The sequence below is a fragment of the Diachasma alloeum genome, unplaced genomic scaffold (assembly GCF_001412515.2).
Source record: "Diachasma alloeum isolate Michigan unplaced genomic scaffold, Dall2.0 Dall_scaffold_00201, whole genome shotgun sequence".
Lineage (NCBI taxonomy): Eukaryota > Metazoa > Arthropoda > Insecta > Hymenoptera > Braconidae > Diachasma > Diachasma alloeum.
This window is the reverse complement of record NW_021680366.1, coordinates 2,661,725-2,686,978: the sequence shown is the minus strand read 5'-3', so window position 1 is coordinate 2,686,978 and position 25,254 is coordinate 2,661,725. Positions and strand designations below refer to the sequence as shown.

The following is a 25,254-nucleotide window of genomic DNA, read 5'->3' as shown; positions in this document are numbered from 1 at the left end:
CAGAAACAAATTTGCCCTCAAAAAACGGTCTTTCAACTAGTAATTTCCTCCGGAATTGAAGAGAATCATCTCTACCAAAAAACTAAAGTATCAATTTCACTCTTTCAATGCGAATTCAATCGTCAACAATTTCTACAATCTCCATGAATATGTTAATGGGCAGTAGTGATTGCCGATTAAAAATGTATTCAATACCACGAGAATTCGCGAGAATCGAATCCCAGATACATGGCATTAAAACCGAGGTTGTTTGCCTTGCGATAATTCAATCGAGAGAGTGAGAGAATAAATTGAGGAAAGAGTTTTGTTTTGACTACGTGACATGACGATCAAAATTTCGTGTAAAAGTCCAATTATAATTTTGGAATTTTGGCACTGATTCAGAAAAATTTCCAACTTTCCTCGGCAATAATTTATTTTTCACATTATGATGATAGTAAATAGTAATTTAATACTTCATCCCTTCTGTAATAAACAACTCAACAATTTCATCATTCAATTTTACTTTCAAAGAGAATTTATTAATCTATTAAGATTCCTCAATGCATTAATAACACATTAGTCAATTGATGTAAATGCCATTTTATTTACAGTATGAATATTTCTATCGATATATTTTTATTCTGCTGCTAATCCCACTGATTCAGGATCCAGTGTTGCTTTTTTACTCCTCTTACTCGATGGCTCTGGAATGCAGTGAAATGGGTTTTTTCAATTGAATATTCATAGACTCGAACAATTAAGGAATTTGTATGATTTTTGGGGGGAGATATATGGTGAGAATGCCATTGGAATGGATCAAGTTTGATACCTTGGTGAAAATGTTTTGCTGTTCGCTTTCTAATATCGTCCACGTCTTCAATTGTCTGGGCCCATTCCAGTACCAATCTTCTGCCATACAAATGAGTACTTTGGCACAGTGCTTTGAAGGCTCTCTAAAGGAAAATACAATTTCACGATTTAATGTTACAATCTGATTATAAAACGTCGCGTAATTTTTTGAATATTAAAAAAATTTTTTTTTTCGATTTGCGTTAGTTTTACTGGTGCTTAATTAATAATTACTTAAAATGCGTTAAATTCAATTATCGCAGTTGAAGATTATTTTTCGAGGTTATCTCTGATTTCAACGCATTCTAGATTCAAAGATATCCATTCAAAACTCGCGACAATTAAATTTTTCATTAATTTACCTTAGAATCACTCTTAGTATAATATTCAACAAATCCAAAACCCCTGTGTTTCTCCTGCCCCATAAGTTTCTTAGGCAATCTTACAGCCTTCAGTTCCCCAAAAGCTCTGAAAATAAAAAAAAAATCAACAGCTATTCAAAATATATCTCTTGTGACTCCATAATCATCCCCCCCCCCCCGAAATCCCCAAAAATTTCTCAAATCCTCACTTGAATAATTCAGTAATCTCATCAGCATTCGCCTGGAACGGTATATTCTTGATCAAAATCTTGGTACCAGTCTGTTCCCCCACTTTGCTCGTCTTCTTCGTTGTCGAGACGTCGGAACTAAAAATAAACCAATGAATTAAACCAGTCCCACCGAAAATCCCACGAAAATTCCGAAACTCACTTGAGTGTCCTCTCAGATCGCTTAAGCTCCAGTGTTTTTCCATCGAGAGTCGTTGATTGCAGTTCTTTAAGAGCCCTATCAGCATCAGATTTGAATTTATACCTGACAAACCCATACCCCATCGACAGTTTTTGACCAGGATTATTGGGATCCTTCTTCGTGGTGACACTGGCATAATGCAGTCTTCCACATTTGCTAAAATATTTCTTGAGGGTCTCTTCATCGGTCGAGAAATTTAAATTCTTGACGAAGAGGGTGGTATCAGGTTCCGGCTCCTCATCGTCCTCATCCTCGTCCTTATTCTCTTTTTGACTCGCCTCTTTGCTCGTGGTATCTTGTTCGATTCTCTCTTCCTTCACTTCATTCGTCCCAGACGCTTTTCCATTCTTTTCTCTTTTATCACTGGGAGTCAGACTATTGTCAGGCGCCCACTCCAAGTACAACGGAATATGTTTGAATTTAGTGTATGCTAATCTAGTGAAGGCCTTGCGAGCCTCCGAGGGCTCAAGAAACTCGACTAGAGCAGTGACACCTGATGGAGGCATTACCACACGTCCCACCTCCCCATGAACTTTGAATTTCTCTCTCAATTCGTGGGCTTTGGTCCCTGGGGGAAGATTCTTCACGAGAATAATGGTCTTCGAGCGATTCTCGGGGGCCTGATTGAAGGCATCCAGTCTCACTCCGTTCTCCTCCAGGAATTTACGAGTCTCCTCGACGAGCTGGGTCTCCCCCAGGGCGAGCCGAACGGCCACACTGGTACCTTTGCCTCCGTCCTCCAGGACTTTATCCTTAGTGGTGTTGTAGGTGGAGGCTATGGCCTGCACCACGGTGTTCTGACCCAGGAAGAGGGTGTTCCAGTTGTGGGAGGAACCTGCTGTCGCCTTTCGTTCGAGTTCCTTCTTCTCTTTGAAGGTCAGACCTGGGGTCTGGAGGAGGTCAGTTATCGAGGGCTTCGACTTACCGGGGAGGAGGTGGAGCATTCTGCCTGTTGGAGAATTAAATGTGGTGGTGATGCAGTTGCGTTGAGAAATGTTGGGAGAAAGATCAATTGATTTTTTCATTTTTTTATTTCATTTCATTTTTTTAATGTTTTTTTTTTTTTCATATTTAATAGCCTTTGTGGAATGATACAACTGCAATGAGTTCAGTCTCATTCTGAAGCAAAAGAAGCAAAAGTTAATGTAAAAACTTTCACGGAAAACTGGACTTTTTAAATTCTACTCACAATCAGTAGATTGTAAGTTATCGAGAATTAGTTGAGTAGTCAGATTTGATGGTGTATTTTACACAGATTATTCTCCACATGTCTGTAAAAATAGTATTTTTACCGGTAAAAGTAGAGATTTGTTGCACATTTTTAACAAGTTACCGTTGCACTAAAATTTCAAGAAATTTCGTAATTAAAATTCACAATTTGAGTAAAAAATCAATGGAGCGCGTAAATTTGAGTTCAATTATTCTATGAAAATTGATGGAAATCAGGATAATTCAAATAAGTCAAGAAATTCTCATTTTCCTGGCGCCCCCAAAATTATTCTACTGAAATGTCATTGAAAATTAAAATTCCATGTTTTTCTCTCAAAATCAAATACAATGTCTCTCTCTTGAAAATTGAACTGTCCATGAAATTTCAAGCTCTTCCAACAGCATTACTAAATTTTTCTCTCAACCGCTCTCACCTTGAGACATTCACAAGTCAATTCTCAAATTTCGTTTCCCCATTCATTTAATTTCTCATCAAATCCCTCAATAATTTTACTTCTCACATACCATTTAAGATCGACCCATCCAGCTCGGAATAAGCCTTCGCTGCATGCTCCGGCATCATGAACGTCACCGTTCCGAACCCCTTCAATTTCCTGGTTACCTTATCCACCGGTAGATTGACCTCCGTGATCTGTCCATATTTCTCGAAAACCGCCCTCAGATCATCTTCAGTAGTCGAGTACGACAAATTCCTCACGAACATCCTCCCAGACTCTGCGATAGCCTCCTCATCCTTGAGAGCTTCTTCCTGTTTTTTCCATTTGGGTTCTGCTTTTCCATCATTCGAGTTCAGTCCATTTACTTCTGTTTTTTTATCTCCCTCGTATTTCGTTATGAATATCCTCTTGCCCTCCAAGAAACTCTTGTCTTTATTCAACGCTTGGTTGCGTTGTTTTTCGCTTGCAAATCCTACATAAGCTATTCCCTTAATTTTCTGAGGGACTCGAATCGACTTCGCCTTTAGGGGATGGAAGAACTGTTTTATGTGTTTCTTCTTGTGGTTGTAGCCTAGACCTTTCAATTTCACAGTGTAAAATTTGGTTGAGCCATGGTCAGAGCTTTTCACAGAGTCTTTGGGCTTTGGGGTCGAGTCCTCGGACTTTTTCTTGAGGGATTCCATGTACTCGAGGTCTGAGAGCTTCTTATCCGCGATTTTTGGGGATTCCTCTTCGGAATCGTCGTTGGAGTCTTCGGAATCTTCAGCCTCGTCTTCGGAATTTTCGTCTTCTGAGGGGTCTTGGGGTTTTTGGGAGTCAATTGCGGAGATCTCTGTGTCATTTCCCCAGATTTTAGAACCGTCAGCCCCATGGGTCTCCATAAACTCGACGAAGAGGGGATCCTCCTTGTGTTTTTCTATGAGGGACTTTATCTCGTCGTTTTGCTTTGCTTTCTTTTCCTGTTTCGGGGGGTTTTCTTCGGGTTTTTGGGGCTTTTCTTCCGATTTTGTGAGTTTTTTGTGGGCTGTACTGTCTTGGGCGTATTTGCTCCATGCTTTTGGCTTCGAGGCATCTCCTGTTGATGAGACGAAAATTAGTTAAAAATTAGATAAAAGTGAAGAATTAAAAGAGGAGTGGTGGAAAGGTTTATGAATTAGGGGCGGGTGGGGTAAAACGGACACTTTAGACTTTTTAAAAATTATTCATAACTCAGAAACAAATTGATCAATTGAGCTCAGTTTAGGCTCGTCACAAATGGAAAGAATTGTTCTTTGTATTGAAAAGAAATATACAAAATTTTAACAACATTTCAACTCCTCATGAACATTTTTAAAAAAAGTCAAAAGTGTCCGTTTTACCCCAACCTCCCCTACATTCATAAATTTCGTGGGGTGTATAATGCATCAATATTAAAATTAAACGAATCATGTGTATTCTCATTCCAGATTCCATACAGAAAAAAGTTTTAGTGTTACTAGTTAAATAATGGGATAAGAAATGAATTAAACAATTCTAAATACCCAATCCAGCACAGAGTTCAACAGTGATCCTTGCGGTGTCAATGCAAGTTTTGTGGAAAAAGTTTAAGGCAGCCTGCGCCTGTTCCTCTGTTTTGAAACCCACAAATCCAAATCTACGAAATTTTCCATCTTTCGTATATTTCAGCTGCACATCGGTTACAATTCCTTTTTCACTGAATATATCTTTCAATTTAGTCTCAGTAACCTGTAAGGAAATATGCAATAATTGTAGAAGGGTTTCACGTGTTGAGATGCGATTTTTAATTATTTTTTAGTCATACTCACACTGGGGGGTAAATTCTTCACAATGAGCCTCGACATTTTCACATGTCACTGGTGGATAATTACGAAAATTGAGTTTATTCAGTAGTTATTGAAACAGGTAAACACTTCAACATGACTTCAACCCACGTCACCCACGTGTCTCTAACCTCTCGTAAGTAGGAAATTGCTGGTTGAGGAGAAAATGTTTTTACCGTCGGATAAAACTATGAAGCTCAACAGTTGGTATTTTAGGTGGTTCCTACTGAGCACTAATCTTCTTTTACCAACAGCCAAGACAATGTTTTTTGAAAAAAAAAAAAAAAATTGATAATTTAATGCAAAAGCAATAAACAAAAAAAAATTCTTAAATTTTTCCATGATCTATCTAATGAATTGATACGTATATTTCTTCTGTGGAGTCTAACGAATATTTTGAAAAAAAAAAAATATTCAATCGGATAAAAGGTGAGACACTTGAACGACTTTAAAGGTCAAAATGAAAGAAATTGTGTTTTGTTCATTCGCGAGAAAAGAGTTGGAGGAAAATTACAAAATAAGTCAAGTGATCGTGGAGCAATCTCGATTTACTGAATTACATTTTGCTGCACAATTCCCATTCTCATAGTAAAATTTTTCACGATTTTCTTCATATTTCGTTTCCCCTTAAATCAATTATAGTCATTACTATGGTAATATGGGTTCATGAAATTTGTCAAATAATGTTTTATCAAATCAGTGAGATTATTATTGATATTGTGATATTTATTAGTAATCAGTGCTAAGACTTACTTTAAGACACATATGGATCGCGTCATTGATCAATTCGATCATCGATTCTTCAGAAATCATCAATTTTAGGATATAAATTCGTGCGCGCGTACAAGTGAAATGAATGGGGGACATTGAACCGCGGTTTCAGGAAAAATCGAGACTGTTTAGTCCGGGGATGGTTGAAGCCGACAGAGAATGAAAAGTGTCTGTCAATAGATGATTGGTCCACTCCATTCACGAATGGCGGATTTATGACTAGGCCATTGGCCCAGGCGAGTGAACATTGTATGTGCCAATTGATAAATAGGTCATTACACGCCATATTTACGAAATTTAGAGCAAATTTGTTAGAACAGATGCTTTCTCTGATCGTTATCAGAGTAATTCACGGTTAATCGGGTATTTAAATGGCCGTAAAAATCCAAACATCCAGTATCCGATTCCGAATGCTTCAGTGTGTGATAGTGCCAGCTATGAGTTCATTCAGTTTGTCGATTGTCTTCGCATTTGCGATATTAGCAGGTAAGTGAAAAATTGCAAGAAAAATGTTATGAGAATTACTAAATAGTGGAAGTTAGCTAGAAAAACAGTGAAATTTACCCGTCTTCCTCTCACTTTTCCACCAATAACTGTCGAGTTTGACTGTTCGTTTGCGGGAAATTACATTGCAAAGATAAAACTTCATCACACGGAGAAAAAAGTTGAAGAAAAAGTAGCGAAGAATCTAAATAATCGTGGAGTGTTTTTTCACTCTCTATCGGGGAAAAAATGCGAAACGAATAGTGATTTTTTCTCCATTGGCTCGGAAAAATTGACCGAACGTGACGACAATTTGTGTCGAAACTGTAAGATTTATCCCGCATTCCATCAACAATTATCCCAGTGAACGTGGATGATTGGTCAATATTGCGTATAATTATTCTGTAACGGAGAATGACTTTTTAGCGAACGCCTTCGGTAAACTGTTTTTTCCATTCCTCCTGGACAAACAGACATTTTTTGATTGAATTACATTTCCCTCCACGATTACCTTTCGCACAGTGAAATTTACCACGATTTTCTAGGCAACTTTTATCCAACATTTCTCTCTGCATTTGCCTCACATTTTTACTTTGTCTTTGAAGAAAATTTTCTGAAATACAATTAAATCTTCAATTTTCCGTCGATTGTTTTCTCCATGCATCACAGAGTTACACATAATTTCCCTAATATTTTACAAAACAAGAGATTTTCATGAAATGAATTGGAAGACCTTTGTACTCATTTCCTACAAAAAATCTTTCTTCATTCTTTTTACAAAACCCCTTCACCTTCAAGATATTTGTCGAGTAATCCGCAGGCATTAATTCAACTTATTCGATTTGAATCATCGATTGATGTGTAATTACAATTCACACTTTCTATTTCCCTGCTTTCACGCAGGTGTAACTGCTCGTGTTCCCCAGAGAATAGTCCACGGGGAGGATGCCAGTATCATTGAATTTCCCTCAACCGTGGTTCTTCAACGGCTATCAGGCCGTCACCTCTGCGGCGGCACCCTGATCAGCAAGAAGCATGTGCTGACAGCTGCCCACTGCTTCACTGAAGGCTCCAAACCCAACGGTAATCTCGTCATCGCTCCTGCATCGGGGGTAAGAATAATCCCAGGTCACGACCATTTAACGGACAGTAATAAGTTGCAGCATTATCTCGCCGATCGCATTGATGTACATCCGGAATGGCCAGGGGAGGACGTCGAAGATGCGGGGGGAGATCTCGCCATTGTAACTGTGAATATCTCAGGAATCATTCAGCAATACATTTCACCATTCTCTCGAATACTTGAACGATATTGATATCAATATTTTTGCTATTAGCTCAAAACAGAAATTCCGGAAAATAAATTTCAAAAAATTGCTGCACTGCCAAGTGCCAGGGTCAAACCTGGCTCTGTTGCCACAGCAGTCGGCTGGGGGTTGACTCAAGAGGACGAAAGTGGTTCACCAACTGACCATCTACAGAGAGTCACCTTCAAAGTACTTGACTACAACTTCTGCAAAGCTCATCGCGATCCGTTGGCTCCGAAAAATGTGATTTGTGCAGAGGGAACGAAACGGAAATTTTCTACCTGCGTTGTGAGTATAATTTGACAGATATGTAGCATTTCCGTTAATTGCAATCAGTCAGTTGTATTTAAGGTAAGGTAAGCGGCAACTGTATAAGAAAAACCTGTCTTCTACATTGTTAGAATTTTTTTGAAATTTGAGTAACAGATGCAGTTGAATTCTCAATATTCCGATCTTGAATTCAATTTCAAACTAAATTGCTCATGGAATTCCTGATTCATCTTGGAAATTCAACAGAATTAAGTTTTTCATTATGAATGATCATTGAATTTTCAAGGACAATTTGGATTTTTATACCTATCGTGAAAATTAAGCAATACATTCAATTCAATTTTCAAAGGATTGAAAATTCAGAAGAAAAGTTGCCTCAATTTTCACCATCTTCAGTGATTTTCATTGTCGTGTGAACCTGAGAAATGAATTTCATTGAATATTCAAGTAAATTGGCTGATTTCTTAATGACAAGAGCAATGGAAATTCCATGTAAATTATTCGTTGGTAAAAATTTAAAGATTTTTTACTTGAAAAAAATGTAATTCCCCCATTGCCAGATTTTCATGGAATCCGATCTTCCTTTCTCACGCTGAAGAACTCTTGAAATTTCGTAATGTCTCTTTATTCTCAAATGAAAGAAATTATTTCGCCCGATATATTCATATTCCGTATTATCCCCAGGGCTTGTTAATTAATTGATTGTTTCTCTCGTATAAGATAGCGTATAGTAAAATAATCCTGGGGATAATCCCGAATATTTTTTATTTTCGATAATTTATTTCACTCAATTCACTGTTTCTCGTGATCTTGCGATCCACAGGGTGACAGTGGTGGTCCACTTTACAGTGTGAACAAAGAAGTTATCGGAGTGGTTTCCTACAGCTACAGCTGCACAGGTGCCCACCCAAGTATATTCACCGATGTTTTTCCATACAAATCATGGATTGAGGCTGTTAAACAACATTAGTATAGCTACTTCGGAATGAGTGAAAATGAAATGTATATTTTGTAATGATCAAATATTTAATGTTTGGTGATTTGAATAAATAAAAAACTTGGAAAGAGAAGTCGATGAAACGCTTCCACTTCGCGAAATCACATTACAGGTCACCTAATTCGATAAAATTTCCACATTCAAGTCACACGAGCGAGGCGTGTGCACCTCGAGGCGATATCTTTTAACTCTTATTTTCTTTAGCCGAAAAACCAGAGTCTAAGTAAATAGAAATCTGAGGTAGGTTATACTCCCCCGGCGGGGGTGGACGCAGGCTTCGTTTTCTGTTTGCACGAATGATTCGATTTTCGTAATTCAATTTCCCATGGTCTATTTCACTCGAACAATATACATCATCGAATACACAGTACATGATACGTACGTGGTCAATGAGTACTGTATTATCGTGGTATTATTACACTGGATAGTTATCTGTATTTGGCCCTAGAAAATGTGGGTGCGAAGTCGCATTGGAATTTATCGTTGATTTGTTCAACAAATTAATGATGAAGGTATTTTGCGCGATGTCTGTCATTATAGAACATACGCTATGCTGGATGATGATAGACATAATCAACTTCTTATCATAAATCAAATAATAAAAAAAATAATTAATTAAATACATAATTATAAATGAAGAATTGGTATTATTCATTAATATATAATTGGTATATAATGAACAAATAATTATTAATGAAATAAATCATTCTGGTCTCTTTCTGATTATAACAAGAAAGTCTTTTCTCAAACCAAGTCTAGTTGAATTAATTTGGAGAATAGTATTTTAGTCTTGAAGATCTCACCGTGACGCACGCCAAATTATTTTATTCACATGAGAATCTTCGATTAAATATATTTGTAACACTGCGTGCAATTTGGTTGAATACACGGTATCCCTGGGATGACAGACGGCAGATGTAGCAGTTCAGGCTCGCCACCGTGCTCCCGCAGTTGCTGCAAAGCATTGACATTAACATAATTATTGTACCCAACATTGAACGTGCCATTGTCTAACTCATGAGACGAAGTCGCCTCGGGAATGCAATTGCAGGGCAACGGATTCCCCCGCATGTTGAGGAGATAATAGCTGCTGCTGTATAAATTCCTTGAGAAGGCGCCCGAATAGATCGAGGGCAGAGGGAAGACCGAACTGATGTCTGGGGTTGATTGAGCCTCTGATGAAGTGGAAATGTGCGGACGGAATGCAGAGTATGGAGAACCAATGAAGCTACTGCTGCTGCTGCTCGCGAAATACTCAATGGCTTTTAGCAAATCCTGCCCGCATCTTTGGAGGACCAGGTGTATTACTGATAGTTTAGTGCTCGGAAAAAGCCTCGCGAGGGTTTCAATCGAACTCTCCGGGACTTCGGGCCTTTCTTTTTGAACTGCATCCTCACTCTTGTCCTTTTTAGATGGACTGCATAGAGTTTTTTCCGGGTGATCTTCTACGTGGGGCTGTTTCGAAAAATGAAGCGATTATTTTAGGGGAAATATGTAATGCCAATTTCCGGACGATAAATCGTGAGAAACAGTACAACTACTGGCTTATCATTAATAATTTTTTACATGAATTTTGATTTTGTCAAGCGTAAAAAATTGATCGACACGGAGAGCAATATTCAATAAAAATTCCGTATCTTTTCCGTAATTCCGGAGCGAAATCCAGTTGTAGGAAATTTTACGGTACTGTCACGGAATTTTTTCGGAGCGTTCCGTAATTTTTATCTGAATCTCCTGTGAAAAATTACGATATTGTCACTTAAATTTTCCGAGTCGATTCCGTAAATGAGTGAATTGTGAGTTCCGTAATTTTTACTGAACATTTCTCTGCATGATATTGAATTTGAATTTGGGTTTGAATTTTTATTTCACGTTGAAAATAGAACTGATTCATCTTTTTTTATAGTTCAAGATTTATTCTCAATCTTAATATTCTTCTCCACATTGAAAAGATCATTTTCTCATGAGACTCTGTATTAATTGGCACTTCTGAATTAATCTTCATCAACAACACTGGACTGTCGATTTTACACACGACAGATTTCACGGGAATTGTCCTGCACTATTAGAAAATTACTCCTGAAATTTCAAGTAAAAAATCTTGAAATTTTCAACAATCACTCATTCACACGAAATTTTCGTGTTTTGTCATTGAAAAATCAGTTGAATTCCGGAGTACTCCATGGAATTGCAATTTTCAGGTCCACATAATAATGAAAATTATTAAATAATTTGAAGTCAAGTGCAAATATTACTTAATTTTCAAAAAAAATCCGACAGTATTAACTTCCATCCAAAATTTCTTCAGAATCTAATCCTTAAAAATCGAAATTTGTTCATAATACTTTAGATACTCACAGCTGATTTATCAACTTCGTTACTTTGAAGCCCAACAGCAGTATCTTTTATACTGTTCTGATTATTCGAATCATCTGATTGAAATGATGAGAGTGGGGGACACATGTTGGGCGCTGTGACAGCCATGCCAAATATTTTCCCAGGAGGTAGATGATCGAATCTCTGTCCCGTCGCGACTTTAGCCATGCTCAGGGCGATGGCGTCCTCAGCCGCCTGTTGTCTCTTTAACGCCACCTGTGTAATGCACAGTAATTCCTAATTTTGGAATTTGAGATTGATAAAATCGGTGGACGACCTCCCTTGCTACTGCGTATCGGATGAATACGAAAGGATGTTTGCGGTGAAACGTTGAAGGGGTGAATCAAATCCCTGATATGGATTTAGGATCAAGTATCGTAATGTCTGAGCAAACGTACACAATGAAACACAATCCCAGAGCTTAATGGATTCTGGTGAGGGCAGTACATGTGTCATTTGCGGGAGAAAGATGTGTCAAGGTGATGTTATCGCGAAGTAATAATATTTATGAGGAATGGGGGTGGTGCAGTAGTCGATGGCAACATCCTGTTCGTCTGATAGATGAATCTAGGGATTTTATTCATCTCATTTTATTTTGCTTACTCATGTCAGGACAGCTGAAGCCAATTACGAGGCCTATAAATGGTATTGGGAATAATAAATGCGTTGCGGTTTACACATTCGCACTCGGTAATGAATGATGAAGTTGAAACTAGCGAAAGATTCGACAGCAGAAGATGTGTCTTACAATTAGGCGAATCTAGAGGTGTAGAAATGTTTTTAAGTAATCTACAAACTCTTTCGCTCTTGAATTAGAGGGGTCAATAAGTATAGAATCATTCTTCACTTGGCGAAAAAATTCGATTTTGGCGAAAGTCGACTTTCCCCCTGGAAAAACGGAAAATCTGACCCTTTGAAAATCTAAAAAAAAAACTTTTTCAGTTTTCACTTTTTTCCGTTTTTTTTCACTAGCTTTTAAATATTTTGCCGCTCACGAACAAATTTAACATGAAAATTTTTATATGTTTATGCCATTTTTTAATGAGAGGAGACAAAAGAGGAAAAAACTTGAAATTCTTGGGGAAAACGGCTCAATAAGAAAATTTTCAGAAGAGAAAATTAATAATTCCTTTGTCGCACGGCAAAAAATTCTTTTTTTAAGAATAAAATTGTTACCTGTGCAGCCATTACTCTTTGTCGTTCGGCGATGAGTGCACACTTTGCACAGAGACACTCCCTGTACTTGCATTGTCTCTTATGCCCCCTAAGCCAAGAAATCAACCCATGATTTCGACATCTTGCACATTTGGGCCTTCTCTGCTTCTGTTCAGATTCGTCACTCTCCTTCGATTTTTTACATTTTCCTCGTAACATTCCGCTTCTCCAGTCGTTGCAAATTGGATTGAATATTGAATTTAGGGAAGACAAAAGTAAATATCGGAAGGAAATAATTTTTTTTTGTGATCTCTGTCGGAGTTAATCACAGACTGAGGATATTTTATCTGTTCATCTAAGAGTTGAAGAAGTTTGCGTCGAAAAGACGCTTGTGCGCCGCTCCGATGAGGTGTAAAGGCATGCCTCCAGCATCCCTGGAGTCGGTGGAAAGATAAACATTGACTGGACCACCCTTTCTCCTCGATTGGTTCCAATTTTGTTTGCTCTCTATGCCACTCCTACTGGTTTATACCACAGCATCTTTCAGACACTTGATATTTTTTCAAATTATATGTTTATTGTTGAAGGGAAAGAACTGGGGAATAATGGAATGCATTTAATAATAACTCATTACATGGAAACGCGAATGCAAACGAAATGAAAAAAATTAATTGCCCATTCATCTTCATTGGAAAGCATTTAGTGACATCATCAATTTTGAATTATTGAATTAATCGTCAATTAAATATTCAAATCCGGAATTAATATATCAGTCAATAATTGAGTTTAGAAGATTGACGATTATATGGAAAATTGAAAAATCCTTTCATGAAATTTACAATTATTTACTCAATAGTCAATTGACATTTCCACATTGTCAGTTACTTAATTCATAGTCAATTGAAAATTTAAATGATCAAGAATGGATGAAATTATTTTATTTATTCACTTCCGTATATAGCCGATTAGACTTTTTATGCTGAATTTTAAATAATTAATTATTTTATTATTTTTCATAATATTGCAAAAATATGACACACCTATCGTGATATCACAGATCATTTGAAGAAAAAAACGAATTGAAGCGTTAGAAATTTATTTCTTCTTCTTAGTTCTTAGTTCTCCAATAGCTCTATATTCAGAAAATGAAATTTTGAAGATTATCTTTCCCATTGAGTAGAATAAGACGGCTAAGATGCCGACAGATGAAAAATTCATCTCCAAATTTAGTTTACCGCACGTAGTGAAAGCGTTGAGCATTAAATGCAGTTTATTGAGGTTGTTGAGAGATGACGTTGGGAGTGCTCTCCAGCATCTGCTGCCATCTCGCGCCCGATACCTTGGACCAAGCGTGAAACAGCGCGAAGTATTCTTGAAAAAATCAATTCTGAACTGAATCAAACTGAACTGATTTTGATTCTGATGTTAATATAAAAAAAATGTTTAATTAGAATTTCCAGCCCGTAAATTATCTCCCTTATCCCACCTAAAAATCTACAATCCCCTCAAATATCCGAGTGTATGCGACGGCATTCATCTGCCTAACGAAGTGTCCCCATGGGCTGTTGACTACCATACTTGGTGTCTACACAGCCCCAAGGCAATGCTCACCACTATCAGGATCAGTGCACCACGTTGTCCCCATGGTCCACCTATGCCTCCCGTAAACACCAAGGTGGATTTATTGCTGAGATTCAACCACTGGAATTCACCTTCGGGAGGGATTGCGCCTTGTCAGTCAATGTAGTCTCCCTTATGGTCAGGAGGCATTTGGCCTGTGTGTGTTGGCCCCCAAGCTGTACTGTTTGTATGTTACTTTCATGACGTACCGTGCGACCATCACTGCCCCCTTGTCCTCCCTTTTACCTTCGGTTAACTCTCTGTGGGCCATTAACCCAAGACGCGCGACACGACACACGGGTAAACGTAAAAGGATTTGCGAAACGAGCCGACTGAGGGGGGAATGAAAAACGTGAGTCACTGAGGGCGTTTTTTTTTTGGTTGAGTCGAGTAAAAAGTATTCTGAGGCTGAGTGAATTTTATCGGGGGATGATAATGATAGATGAAACAGTTAATTTTCTACTAATGGGGGAGATTTCTGAATTTAAATATTCGGAGAGGAAAAAATGGGCTTCAAGGACCATTCAAATATTGTGTTTTTATGGAAAATATCTTAATAGATGAGATTGTATAGAAAAATTGAATTCTGTTGATTTTTTTATAGAATATTTTCCACTGAACTTTTCGCTTGAGATAAAACTCGAAGATAAGTTGCGAAATTTTGTGAATAGAATAGTTTTATTGGAATTTTCTAATAAATTTGTTGGATTTTTCTGGTTTTTTTTGTACGTGACGAATGGTAAAAAGGAAGCAAATGAGTGGGCGAACCATTAAATCTTCATGCGATGGCCTTTGAAAATTTCGTTACTTATTGAATTTTTGCCATCACAGTATGCCAAAATTCCTTTTTGTGAATTTTTGGAATAGTGTGAGGGACAACCTCTTTTTCTTGTGAGAAAAGGGGATGATAATAAAATTGCATTTACGATTTCGTCCCAGAAAAATCATTTATTTGCATCAAATGAAGTTTATTTAAATCAGAGAAATAAGGAAAAATGGATCTGCAGATTATTTCGGAAATATTGGGCTCAACTTTCTCCATATTATTATTTAATTCGAGAGTAATTGTGATTTGGATCACCGTAATCTCAAAATATTCGGTGAAAGAAAGTGGATTATAGCGGGTTAGCACTCAGGATAATTACAGAGCACTGAATTCATCTGATACGGGGAACTTATTTCGCAAGAATTGAGCATTAACACTTGCGGTTGATCATCATATCTCGGTTATAACACCTTGTGAATCGATTAATCTTCTCGCGGGAGGTGTGAGAAAATTGGATCCTGCTCCAGACGAAGTAAACATTTATTCTTGATCCTTTCGAGGTCATCATAAATGGAGGTGAAAATCGCTGTTGTTAATTGTTTAAAGACGGTAATTAAGGCACACGTGGACTTTCGTCAACTGGAAATTTCAACTTCAAGCGCTGTCTCCCCTAGTTTCTCCAGAATTTCAGAAAAAAATCAATTCTGTTTGTTATATTGAGTTTTTCAAATTGATAATTAACAGTTGACACGAGTTAAACATGAGGTCAAACAACTGTTTTTCCGGCTGACAAAGTAGTTCCTGCGATTGCACTCGCCTTTTATGTGTCGATTACTCCAATTGGAAAATGGAAGAAAGGAATTTCTGGAATTCAACCCCTCCTTCCCACAAAATGTCTCACTTGGTCAAATAATTGATCTTTTTAGCGAAAATTTCCGCGAATGAAATTCATCAAGTTGTGTTATATACCACCACTTATCGGCATTCCTAGGAAATTGTAACTATAGTATCCGTTATTCCTCACGATAAACCCTTGAGTGGCTCTATCAATTTTTTTTATCAGAGGCCCCAAGACCGATTCTCACTCGTCAACACCACTTGACCATCTGCGAGCATCAAAGAAACTCTTGGTTGTAGGAATTCTTCTGTTAATGGTCCTCATTTGGCAGCATAAAGGATGACAATAAAAATTCATTGAGATATTTATAACTCTTGTCGTTATTGAAAAATCATTTGAAATTTCATGCGCCTGGACGATTGAGGAAAGGAACGTTGTAATTTCACAGTAAAAATATCTGCCTTTCACAAGTCTGTTAAAGTGAAATGTTTATGACGAATGAAAAATTCTGGAAATAGGGGAAATTTTCATCCATTTCAAGAGAATTTACCCTGAAAATCGAAAATTCTCAGACTCAGTGTTGGCGATTTTTACTCAAATGTCGTAGGCTGTTAGAAATTTTTAGAAATTTCATGGAAAATACAGTAGTAATTCTCATGAGAATGACACTGAATCCGATTTAGGGGAAAAATGGTTATGAAATTTCAAGTTTTAGACAGCATTCAATGAAATTCATGAATTTTCAGTGGCACTGATTGAGTATTTCATTAATTTTCAGATCATTGCAACAGAAAATCAATGGAATATTAAATTTCTTAATAACAAGATTTCCTGAAATTTCAGTGGAAATAAAAAATGACAAAATTTCGGGGATTTGACGCAGACAATTCTGACGAAAATGTTTAATAGTGTATTGCATCCGTATTAATTAAAATTCCAAAATCTCGGTTTATAAATGAAGATTTCTAGAATTAAAATTGACCATAAACGTTCCGCTTTACCTGACTCTCGTCTGCTTCGGTCCTGGAAACTAGAAAGTTTTGTTCTCTGTTCATAACCGAATAAACTGCAAAAAAGTCGAATAAAACCCACAATTTTCAAAATTTATCTTCATCTCTTCCTCACATCTGCAATAAACGTGTAAAAATATTTTATTCAAAAATTTATTGCGACAATTGTCACCACAGAAGGTCTCGAGTGCTCAAATGACGAATAATAAATCGGTCATGCCTTTTTCAGCTGCGTCAAAACGTCCTTTTTTTATGAACGACTATCAAAATCCCGGGCTTAAAGGGGTCACACATGAGGTGAAACACAAAAACGAAACATTTTCGATGAAGGTCTCGGCCGGTCATAAACTACCCTACATCCAATGAATTTGTAACATTTTATTAGCAACGCGTATATCAAACGTGAATGCTAAAAGGGGCCAGCACTGATCCCATCTACTTTGTACTCAAAAGTTTTTAATGGCCGACTTTGTTGGGTCTCAAGCTCGCAGTTGTGTAAGTTACACACGCAGTGGTTGCATCTATTCCGCGATGAATTTATGCCCAACGAACAATATGACGAGAGTGGGAAGAATACTTTACGATCAGCTTCTCCATTCTCTTCGCCGTTTCTCTCTTCTGTTCTGCTACAAAGTTGTCACTTTATGACGGGTTGAGATATTAAAATATCAGTAGGTTAAAGTCTGGATGGTTTTAGAATTGAATGAGACCATCCCTGCGATTCAATGATTTTCACGAGTGGAATAAATATTTTGGGATCTTAATAAAATGTTGAAACGGTTGGGAGTAATTTTCGTGCACTACTTGGGGAATTTCAACTGTCGATTTCGAATGGACGAGAAAGGAAGCTTGATGAAAATAATTTAAAGACACCCAAAATATGATTATTAGAATTATCGTATACATTGCGTACACGGAGAGAAATTTTGGATAAAAATTATCCTATCGTTCCCATGATAAACTTTTACAGAACGGTAGGATAATTGTTATCAAAAATTTCTCTCCTTGTATGATAGTTTTCAATATTTTGTATTAAAAATGAATTATTGATTATTTGAATTATTTTATCGGATATAGGATATCCTATCAATATCCTACATAGCAGAGAAAAAATTAATGAGGCGCTTAAAGTATTTTATAAAGTATTTTCAAAAATAATCAGATACGTAACGAAGTTCGTCCGACATCAAACTTCGTTTAAATTTTCCACATGACATGTTTATTTAACCGTAGGGCAAAGAATTGAATGTGATTTTTTGTGGAGAATGTTCCCATAAACTCGTGAGAACGCGTCACGCGATTTACTAGAAATGAAGTGAGGAAAAAAAATTGGGGAAATGGAGGGAAATAGAGTTGTGAACAGGTGGTATGAGGGAGTACAGTCAATACCCCATTCTCGAGGCATCAAAACCCTTCGGATGGAGCTGAATAAAATCTCCAGCGCTTGATTCGAATCTCAAGACGGTTAAAATCCACGGTTTTCAGCTTTTTGGAAACTCTAGATGCTCTTCCCCCTTTCGATAATGCGTCAACTGCGCAAGGTATTACCTATCCGAGATTTTTTTTCGTCGGTCTGGGTTACGTGCGGTGGGAAGGGATGACGGGGGTCAGATAGTAGGGGCTTTTGTTGGGATTTCTGAAAGGATCTTTCGGGTTTACTTGGATTTCTTGGTTGGATCTGGAGAGCCAACCGTGAAAGTTTCGGGTCGAGGAGCGGATTGATGAGTGAGTTTTAGGTTGGAGTTTTGATGCGTTGCAGTTGGATGTTGATAAATATTTGTGGATTTCATGACGATGAGAAAGAAGGGGTTATTGAAGATTAATCGAGGATTTGATGGGGCTGAAAATTTTGAAGTCATTACTATCAGTTGACTTATTTGCTGCTGTAGAATTTAGAATTGTTTACTCAATAGTCAATTGACAATTCCATACTGTCAATTGTTTAATTCATGGTCGATTGAAAATTCAAGTTATTAATTATTTTATTATTTTTCAAATTTCAATGAACATAAGTAAACCTTAATTATTCTGTGGTACAACTTCTCTTAGTATTAATAATCTAATGATTGATGCCGATCCCTGTAGATATCTATCCTAATTCGACCCCAGTGGTTGCGATGCAAGGTACAGAGAGGCTATCCATGATGCTTGCTCACTGGTGATTTTCAATGATTCAGTTCCATTGGTCAACTTCGCCAGGTACGGCGAAGTCCATCCGCCTACTAGACCACCTAAGACAGCTAGTAGATGAACTGGAAAGTGAATAATCAATTGCTAAGTGATGATGATGATGGCTTCGTCTGGCAAATGACTCACGTGTTAATGCAGTACACCATTGAGTCCAGAATTTCTGTCTGTTATCCATGGCATTCACGGCTTCTATGTGGACTTGGCCAATTACTAGAATCTAATTGTCCATTCGACCTCCCGAAATGCGATAGAGTACGCCATATAGTATACTGAAAAGTGCACTTGTTGAGATTCAACTTACCTGAACTAAGTGGTTGACTAAAGGTAGATATAATATTTCCAAAGCTTGTCACTTTGAAAATTAATGAAGTTGCGTTATCGCAACTTTCGTTATTCATTATTTCGACAATGTTGGGCTCCGCTGTAAGCAACTATTTTATCATTCGTTCTTTCACAATTTCATTTCGTTGTATCGAAAATAATTGTATTTTTTAATTCAGTTGATCGATAAGATGGAAAAATTTGAATTTCTCGTTTATTCTTGCCATTATTTTCTCTTTTTCCAGCGACACGTGTGTGTCAAAATGACAATGTTATTTTGATAAAATTATTCAACATTTTTCCCTTGATCTTAACTCGCATTTCCAGTTTTTCTAAACTGTACGAATGAATAGCTCTCGTACGAGAGGAAGCCGAGGATAAAGGACGCGGACGGTTAATGAGTAATGCCGAAGGCTCGGCTACATCTTTTATTCATTCCACGGGATACGTAGAAGCGAAAACATCGTACTGTCGCTTTTACGCAATGGGGTTTAAAGGAGAGAAACAAAATGCCGGGGATGTATGCACAGTGGCTACTTGTTCATTTTTTTTTTCTTCACTCGGGCTTTTATACCATCCCGCCATATTCCATTTCCGGCTCGCTGAAGGTCCTTGGTGACTTCTGCTCGAGACGAATCATTCGGCTATCGCCGTTTCCTGTCTGTGATCTACGAATTGAATTTCTCGATTTATGTATTTATATCTTCGTTTTGGGATTTGGTGGATCAATGTATTGACAGAATTCAGCATGAAAGGGGATGATGTATTATTAATGGGGTTGTCTTGCCAATGAGAAGTTTGGAATTCAATTTTTGAAAACATTTTTTTTTGTGGAAATTTTTTAAAGCTTCAAAAAATAATATTTTCTCTAAATCATTCTTTTTTAATAATGTTTAAAGAAAATTAATTTATAATTCCACTCATATAGATTCTTCGGAGAATGACTGAGATGATTTTTCAGATAAATCGTCCCCTCTCGAAAATTTCTATAGATCAATAGAATTGCCGACGTTTAATGTCATATGTTGTCTACAACTTTTATGTTTTTGTGGCTCATGTTTGGATGAGGGGAGCGTGGGTAACAGCTGACAGAGAGATATTGAACCATCCCAGGACGATTCAGGCATGAATTTATTTATCAGTGGGGTCGAAGGGTGTTGTTGGCTCTCGCGAGATAAAAACATGGCTGACCACCGGCAATTAGCACCGAACACGCTCCCAACATTCCGCGGGAGCCTAGTGTTCACGTGGTGCATGTCCACCGATCGCTTACCCACATGTTATCCCTTCTAACGATTTTCTTTCCGCAATTTATAATTGTTCAAGTGACATGATGGAAATTACAGTTTCACACATTAATTACAAAAAAAACATTAATCACGGACTTGAAATCTGGATGTCTTCTTTTATAAATAAAACAAAAATTAAGAATTACGGAAGATTGTGGCTTCATGCATAAATTTCAGATAGAACCCATGAATTATTACATTCTTATTAAATTTTCATTCTAAATTCTTCAGGGGAAAATAAATTGTTCTCCCAATTTTTTTGATATTGCAGAATAATCTCTTGGTCTATTCCATGAATTCTGAAAAAGATTTTTAAAAAATTTATAATTGCCCAGATTATTTGGATATCCTGAAGGCATCGAGCTCTTAATTGGCTTGAGTTTCTCTTAATTCAAGCAAAAAAATCGTTGGAAATTCAGAAAGAAATTTTCAAAAATCCAGATCGATTCGAGAATAGTCAACTCTACGACGAAGTTGTATTTTTTATTAGATTTCTTATGTGAGGATAACATTCTTTATGAAGTTGAGTTCAATGTAGTGATACACAAAGGAATCTTCACCGGTGACCGAACTCCAGATTCCCGTGGAATCATTGAGATTTTTTTTCTTTTACGGAAAAATCGAGGAATTGGAATCGGTTGAATGGTGTGAGGGACAATGGATTCATTGTGGGAGGATTTTTATAGGGTTCACCCAGGCCTCTCTTTGTAGCAAAAATCGGGTAGGGGTGAAGAACCGGGGAAAGGATGGGGGAGAAAAAAATTGAGTCTACAACAGCTGCGAGTGCTCGGAAAAAATGGAAAATTGAAGGTGGAGAAGGCGATGAGGCGATGATGTATTCGCTGATTATTTCGTCAGTATCTCAGAAATGTTAGATGAACGTTATCAAGTAAAAATGCCACTGATTTTGATCTCGAGTCTCACGGACTTTCACTAAACCCTTCGAACAAGAAATTTTTATTACTCATTTTCTCCGAAAAAATGCCCAGTGCAGGGAGGCTATTCGTTAATGAAGCCCACGGCAATTAAAATTCCCTCAAATTTCAAGAAAAACGGTGACTGGAGGCATTTGTGTACTCCCAACGTAGAGCCAATAGAACCTTCCAGACGCTCCAGAAAACCCTACCGTCAAAGAGTTTCATTCATCTGTCGAGGAGAGCGGCAAACATCACTTGGTCGACTGACACACGTGTGCCCCAAGTATCACCATTGGCATTGTACAATCTCCCCAGGATTTATGTCCCTTTCGGCGCCGGGTCAAAAGCGCTACTGCTCACCAGAAAAGACATCTCATAATGTCAGTTCGTTACGGGTTTTTATGTTTTTTCAGATTTCCTTTTTTTTAACCCCACTTCAATACTTTCAGAAACACTATAATCACGTTCTTCTGCTCTTTCGCCCCGTTAATACCCGGTTAATGTTAATTATCTTTCACACTGAAACAGGCCTTCATTCAGGGGATTTTCAATTTTTAAAGATTTTTTTTGGATTTCTCTTTCGTAGAATTGAAATTTATTGAGATAAATGGCTTATTAGGATATTTATTAATTAAATGATGCATTGGAATTGACAACATTTTGATTATTTATGCAAATATTTTCGTTAATTCATTTTGTTTTGTAAGCAAAAATGTTTTCTGACATACTGTTAGAAATTTCAGTCACACGTCATCTGAATTTTCGATGTTGTGAGGTTGAATTCAATTTCAAATGAAAGCCCTCAGTAAATATCTCATTCATCTTGGAAATTCAAGAAAATTGGGTTTTTCATATTAAAGAATCACTGATTTTTCAATGAAAGCTTGAATTTTGAAACTCATCGTGCAAATTGGGCGTCACATTCAATTCAATTTTCAATAGATTGAGAATTCATAAAAGTTGTTACCTAAATTGCCAAAATTTTCGAGGTTTTTCAGTGCCGTGTGTAATTAACTGATTCGTCAGTGAATAAATATACAAAAATTACATGTAATTTTGTAATTGTTAAAAGCTTCAAGCTTTTCCACTTGAAATTTCAAGAGTAATTTTCTAACAGTGCTTATCCCTCTGGCATCAACAAATAACATTCCTTTAATCGTCACGATTTCGAAGAAAAGTGACATTGGTTGAGAAGAAAAGAGTCTCATATTGAGACTTTAAAAACTCTGAACTCACGAATTTCAGACTACAAATTAAGACTTTTGAAAATCTTACATTAAGACCTTTGAAAAGATAAAATTATTTATTATTTTTTGCACGTGTGATCATGAAAAATAAACGATGACACTCAAGGTTACGTTGGCTCATTCAACGTGCAATAAATTCTTCATATAAAATTTCTCATTGTCCGTATGATGACGAATGAAGACTCACGTTGCCCGCGCGGTATCCCCCACCGGTATTTTCCCCCCGACGTTTTGATATCTCCAATGCTCATCACGCGCATTGAACTGTAATAGACGTTGGCGATGAGGACTCATTGTTGGTGGATAAGTGTCGATTATCACCAGACTGAAAGGGTCGAGGCATCGTTAGCGTAGATTCTCCGTCTATTGACGATGCGTTTATGTTATTTATTCATTCTCACATGCTCCACCACTGCTGACCGACGTCAGAGGTGTCAGTGGGCTTGAAAATACCTCTCGTGAATCCACGGATGTCTTAATTGATGGGTTGGGCAGAAAAAAAATTGTGAACATTATGTCAGAATGATGTCAAATTATTCGAGATAAAAATTTGCGATGAAAAAGTGAAACTATGAGGGGATTTTTGTTGTTGATTCATTTGGGCGACGAGTAGTGGAATTCCCCCGACATTATCTCATGGGAAATTAGTTACGTGATGGGAATACGGAATGATGGGACGCGTGGTCAAGTGTCGAGAGGTGTCGAACGTCCTTTGAAGGTTGCGGGTCCCTCTGGTCTCAAACCGCTGAGAGATAGTGGAGGAAATTGTTGTGGGAATGGGGCACGTGATGGAATTCACGGTTATGTACAACGTATTGGTTAACATTTATGTTTGAATTATCAATGATTACGTTTCAAATTCGATATTGCACACAGAAAGATCCGACACTTTGGCCTCCGGTGAAAAATTTTTTTTTTCGTTTTTCACTTTTTCCACATACTTTTGATAGTTCTGAATAGCCCGTCGCTTAAATAGTTGGAATCAACGTTCACCCGGCTAAAAAATTCGATTTTGGCGAAAATCCACTTGCCCCGGAAAACCCGAAAATCTGACCCTTTGGCTGGGGCCAAAAAAAACGGTTTCTCAGTTTTCACTTTTTCCACATACTTTTGACAGTTCTGACTAGCCCGGCGCTTAAATAGTTGGAATCAACGTTCACCCGGCTAAAAAATTCGATTTTGGCGAAAATCCACTTGCCCCGGAAAACCCGAAAATCTGACCCTTTGGCTGGGGCCAAAAAAAACGGTTTCTCAGTTTTCACTTTTTCCACATACTTTTGACAGTTCTGACTAGCCCGGCGCTTAAATAGTTGGAATCAACGTTCACCCGGCTAAAAAATTCGATTTTGGCGAAAATCCACTTGCCCCGGAAAACCCGAAAATCTGACCCTTTGGCTGGGGCCAAAAAAAACGGTTTCTCAGTTTTCACTTTTTCCACATACTTTTGACAGTTCTGACTAGCCCGGCGCTTAAATAGTTGGAATCAACGTTCACCCGGCTAAAAAATTCGATTTTGGCGAAAAATCCAAGATCTGACACTTTGACCTTTTTCCCCCGAAAAAAAAGCCTAAATATGGCCCTTTGGCTGCGGGTGCAAAGAAAAAAAATTTTATTTCTGCTTTTCTGGGGCAAGTGAGGGGCGCAGTGACATTAGGCGGGCCAGAAAATACAGAATCAACGTTCACTCGGCGGAAAAGTTCGATTTTGCCTAAAGTCGACTTTCCCCTGAAAAATCCAAGATAACACTTCGGCCCCAGGTGAAAACAAAATTTTTTTATTTCGACATTTCCGGCGCCTCCGAGTGTTTCAGGAGCATCAGAAACGTTAATCGTTATAAAAATTAAGGAATGTAATCGAAACTAACTTTTATTTTTGAGGCCTTCCAGAGGCTCGAATAAGCCTTGACGTACTGAGCTTCAATACTCAAAGCCTGGGCTAGGCCTGAATTGAACCTCGGCAATGGCCCCTTGAATCGCCCTCATTTCAGGCTCGAGTGAACGATGAAATCACGCCCGTCCCAGGCCTGAGTCACTGACCCTCGCAAACCTAGGCTCGCACAGACTTGTTTCCATCGTCAGCCTATATAATTCCTACCTGGGAAATACGCTTTTTTAAAGCTTAAATTCCGATTTTTATGACGGAAAAAAAGCCACCGGACATCATATTGACGTTAAGCGTAAATTACATATATCAAAACGTAATTTACGTTTCGGTTTTTCTGTGTGTGAATTTGAACGATTATAAAGCTTCCATTTAGCAGGAAAAATTGTATTTTCCAATTTTTTCTGTATCAGAGCGATGGGGAGTAGGGGGAGGGTAGCAATACGCATATATCTAGAATTTTCATCATCTTGTTTTTCCCCAAATCTCTTGTGATGTATTCTATTCATCTAGAAAATATAATAATTGATGATTAATGAATGAGTTTTCTTTGCGACGCAAAATGTCCTATTTCGTTTCGTATTTGTTATCGGTAATTGTTCGCAATTATCCACCATTTTCCCTGTCTTATCTTCAAACAAGCCGTCTGTTCCCAATCGTATGTGCGTAGCTAGCGGTAAAAATAACACGAATTACAATAACTTCCT

General features: G+C 37.6%; 3 protein-coding genes across 3 annotated transcripts; 1 reads left to right on the top strand and 2 right to left on the bottom strand.

Annotated features, from left to right (window-relative positions):
• Positions 1-566: 566 nt before the first annotated feature.
• Positions 567-5,215, bottom strand: LOC107035885 (probable RNA-binding protein 19). The gene is made up of 8 exons (XM_015253516.1): positions 5,095-5,215; positions 4,810-5,014; positions 3,357-4,364; positions 1,584-2,571; positions 1,403-1,519; positions 1,194-1,299; positions 812-935; positions 567-686 (listed from the first exon to the last, which is right to left on the bottom strand). The coding sequence occupies exons 1-8, from the start codon at positions 5,128-5,130 to the stop codon at positions 619-621; spliced, it is 2,652 nt and encodes an 883-aa protein (XP_015109002.1). The 5' UTR covers positions 5,131-5,215; the 3' UTR covers positions 567-618.
• Positions 5,216-6,290: 1,075 nt separating this feature from the next.
• Positions 6,291-8,910, top strand: LOC107035816 (trypsin-like). The gene is made up of 4 exons (XM_015253410.1): positions 6,291-6,366; positions 7,267-7,613; positions 7,701-7,913; positions 8,764-8,910. Exons 1-4 carry the CDS (start codon positions 6,291-6,293, stop codon positions 8,908-8,910), a joined length of 783 nt encoding a protein of 260 aa, XP_015108896.1.
• An 873-nt stretch (positions 8,911-9,783) lies between these two features.
• On the bottom strand, positions 9,784-12,687 carry LOC107035815 (doublesex- and mab-3-related transcription factor 3). Its single transcript, XM_015253409.1, has 3 exons — positions 12,490-12,687; positions 11,296-11,529; positions 9,784-10,392 (listed from the first exon to the last, which is right to left on the bottom strand). Exons 1-3 carry the CDS (start codon positions 12,685-12,687, stop codon positions 9,784-9,786), a joined length of 1,041 nt encoding a protein of 346 aa, XP_015108895.1.
• Between the last annotated feature and the right edge of the window lie 12,567 nt (positions 12,688-25,254).

Excerpts from the sequence above, each read along its gene's own strand:
- LOC107035816 (XM_015253410.1), top strand. The coding sequence starts at position 6,291 with ATGCTTCAGTGTGTGATAGTGCCAGCTATGAGTTCATTCAGTTTGTCG. Across the intron at positions 6,367-7,266 it reads CGCATTTGCGATATTAGCAG|GTGTAACTGCTCGTGTTCCC; the intron begins GTAAGTGAAAAA and ends GCTTTCACGCAG. Across the intron at positions 7,914-8,763 it reads ATCCGTTGGCTCCGAAAAAT|GGTGACAGTGGTGGTCCACT; the intron begins GTGATTTGTGCA and ends TGCGATCCACAG.
- LOC107035815 (XM_015253409.1), bottom strand. The coding sequence starts at position 12,687 with ATGTTACGAGGAAAATGTAAAAAATCGAAGGAGAGTGACGAATCTGAA. Across the intron at positions 11,530-12,489 it reads AAAGAGTAATGGCTGCACAG|GTGGCGTTAAAGAGACAACA; the intron begins GTAACAATTTTA and ends TGCATTACACAG. Across the intron at positions 10,393-11,295 it reads ACGAAGTTGATAAATCAGCT|CCCCACGTAGAAGATCACCC; the intron begins GTGAGTATCTAA and ends TTTTCGAAACAG.
- LOC107035885 (XM_015253516.1), bottom strand. The coding sequence starts at position 5,130 with ATGTCGAGGCTCATTGTGAAGAATTTACCCCCCAGT. Across the intron at positions 4,365-4,809 it reads TGAACTCTGTGCTGGATTGG|GAGATGCCTCGAAGCCAAAA; the intron begins GTATTTAGAATT and ends TCTCATCAACAG. Across the intron at positions 687-811 it reads AGCAAAACATTTTCACCAAG|AGCCATCGAGTAAGAGGAGT; the intron begins GTATCAAACTTG and ends ACTGCATTCCAG.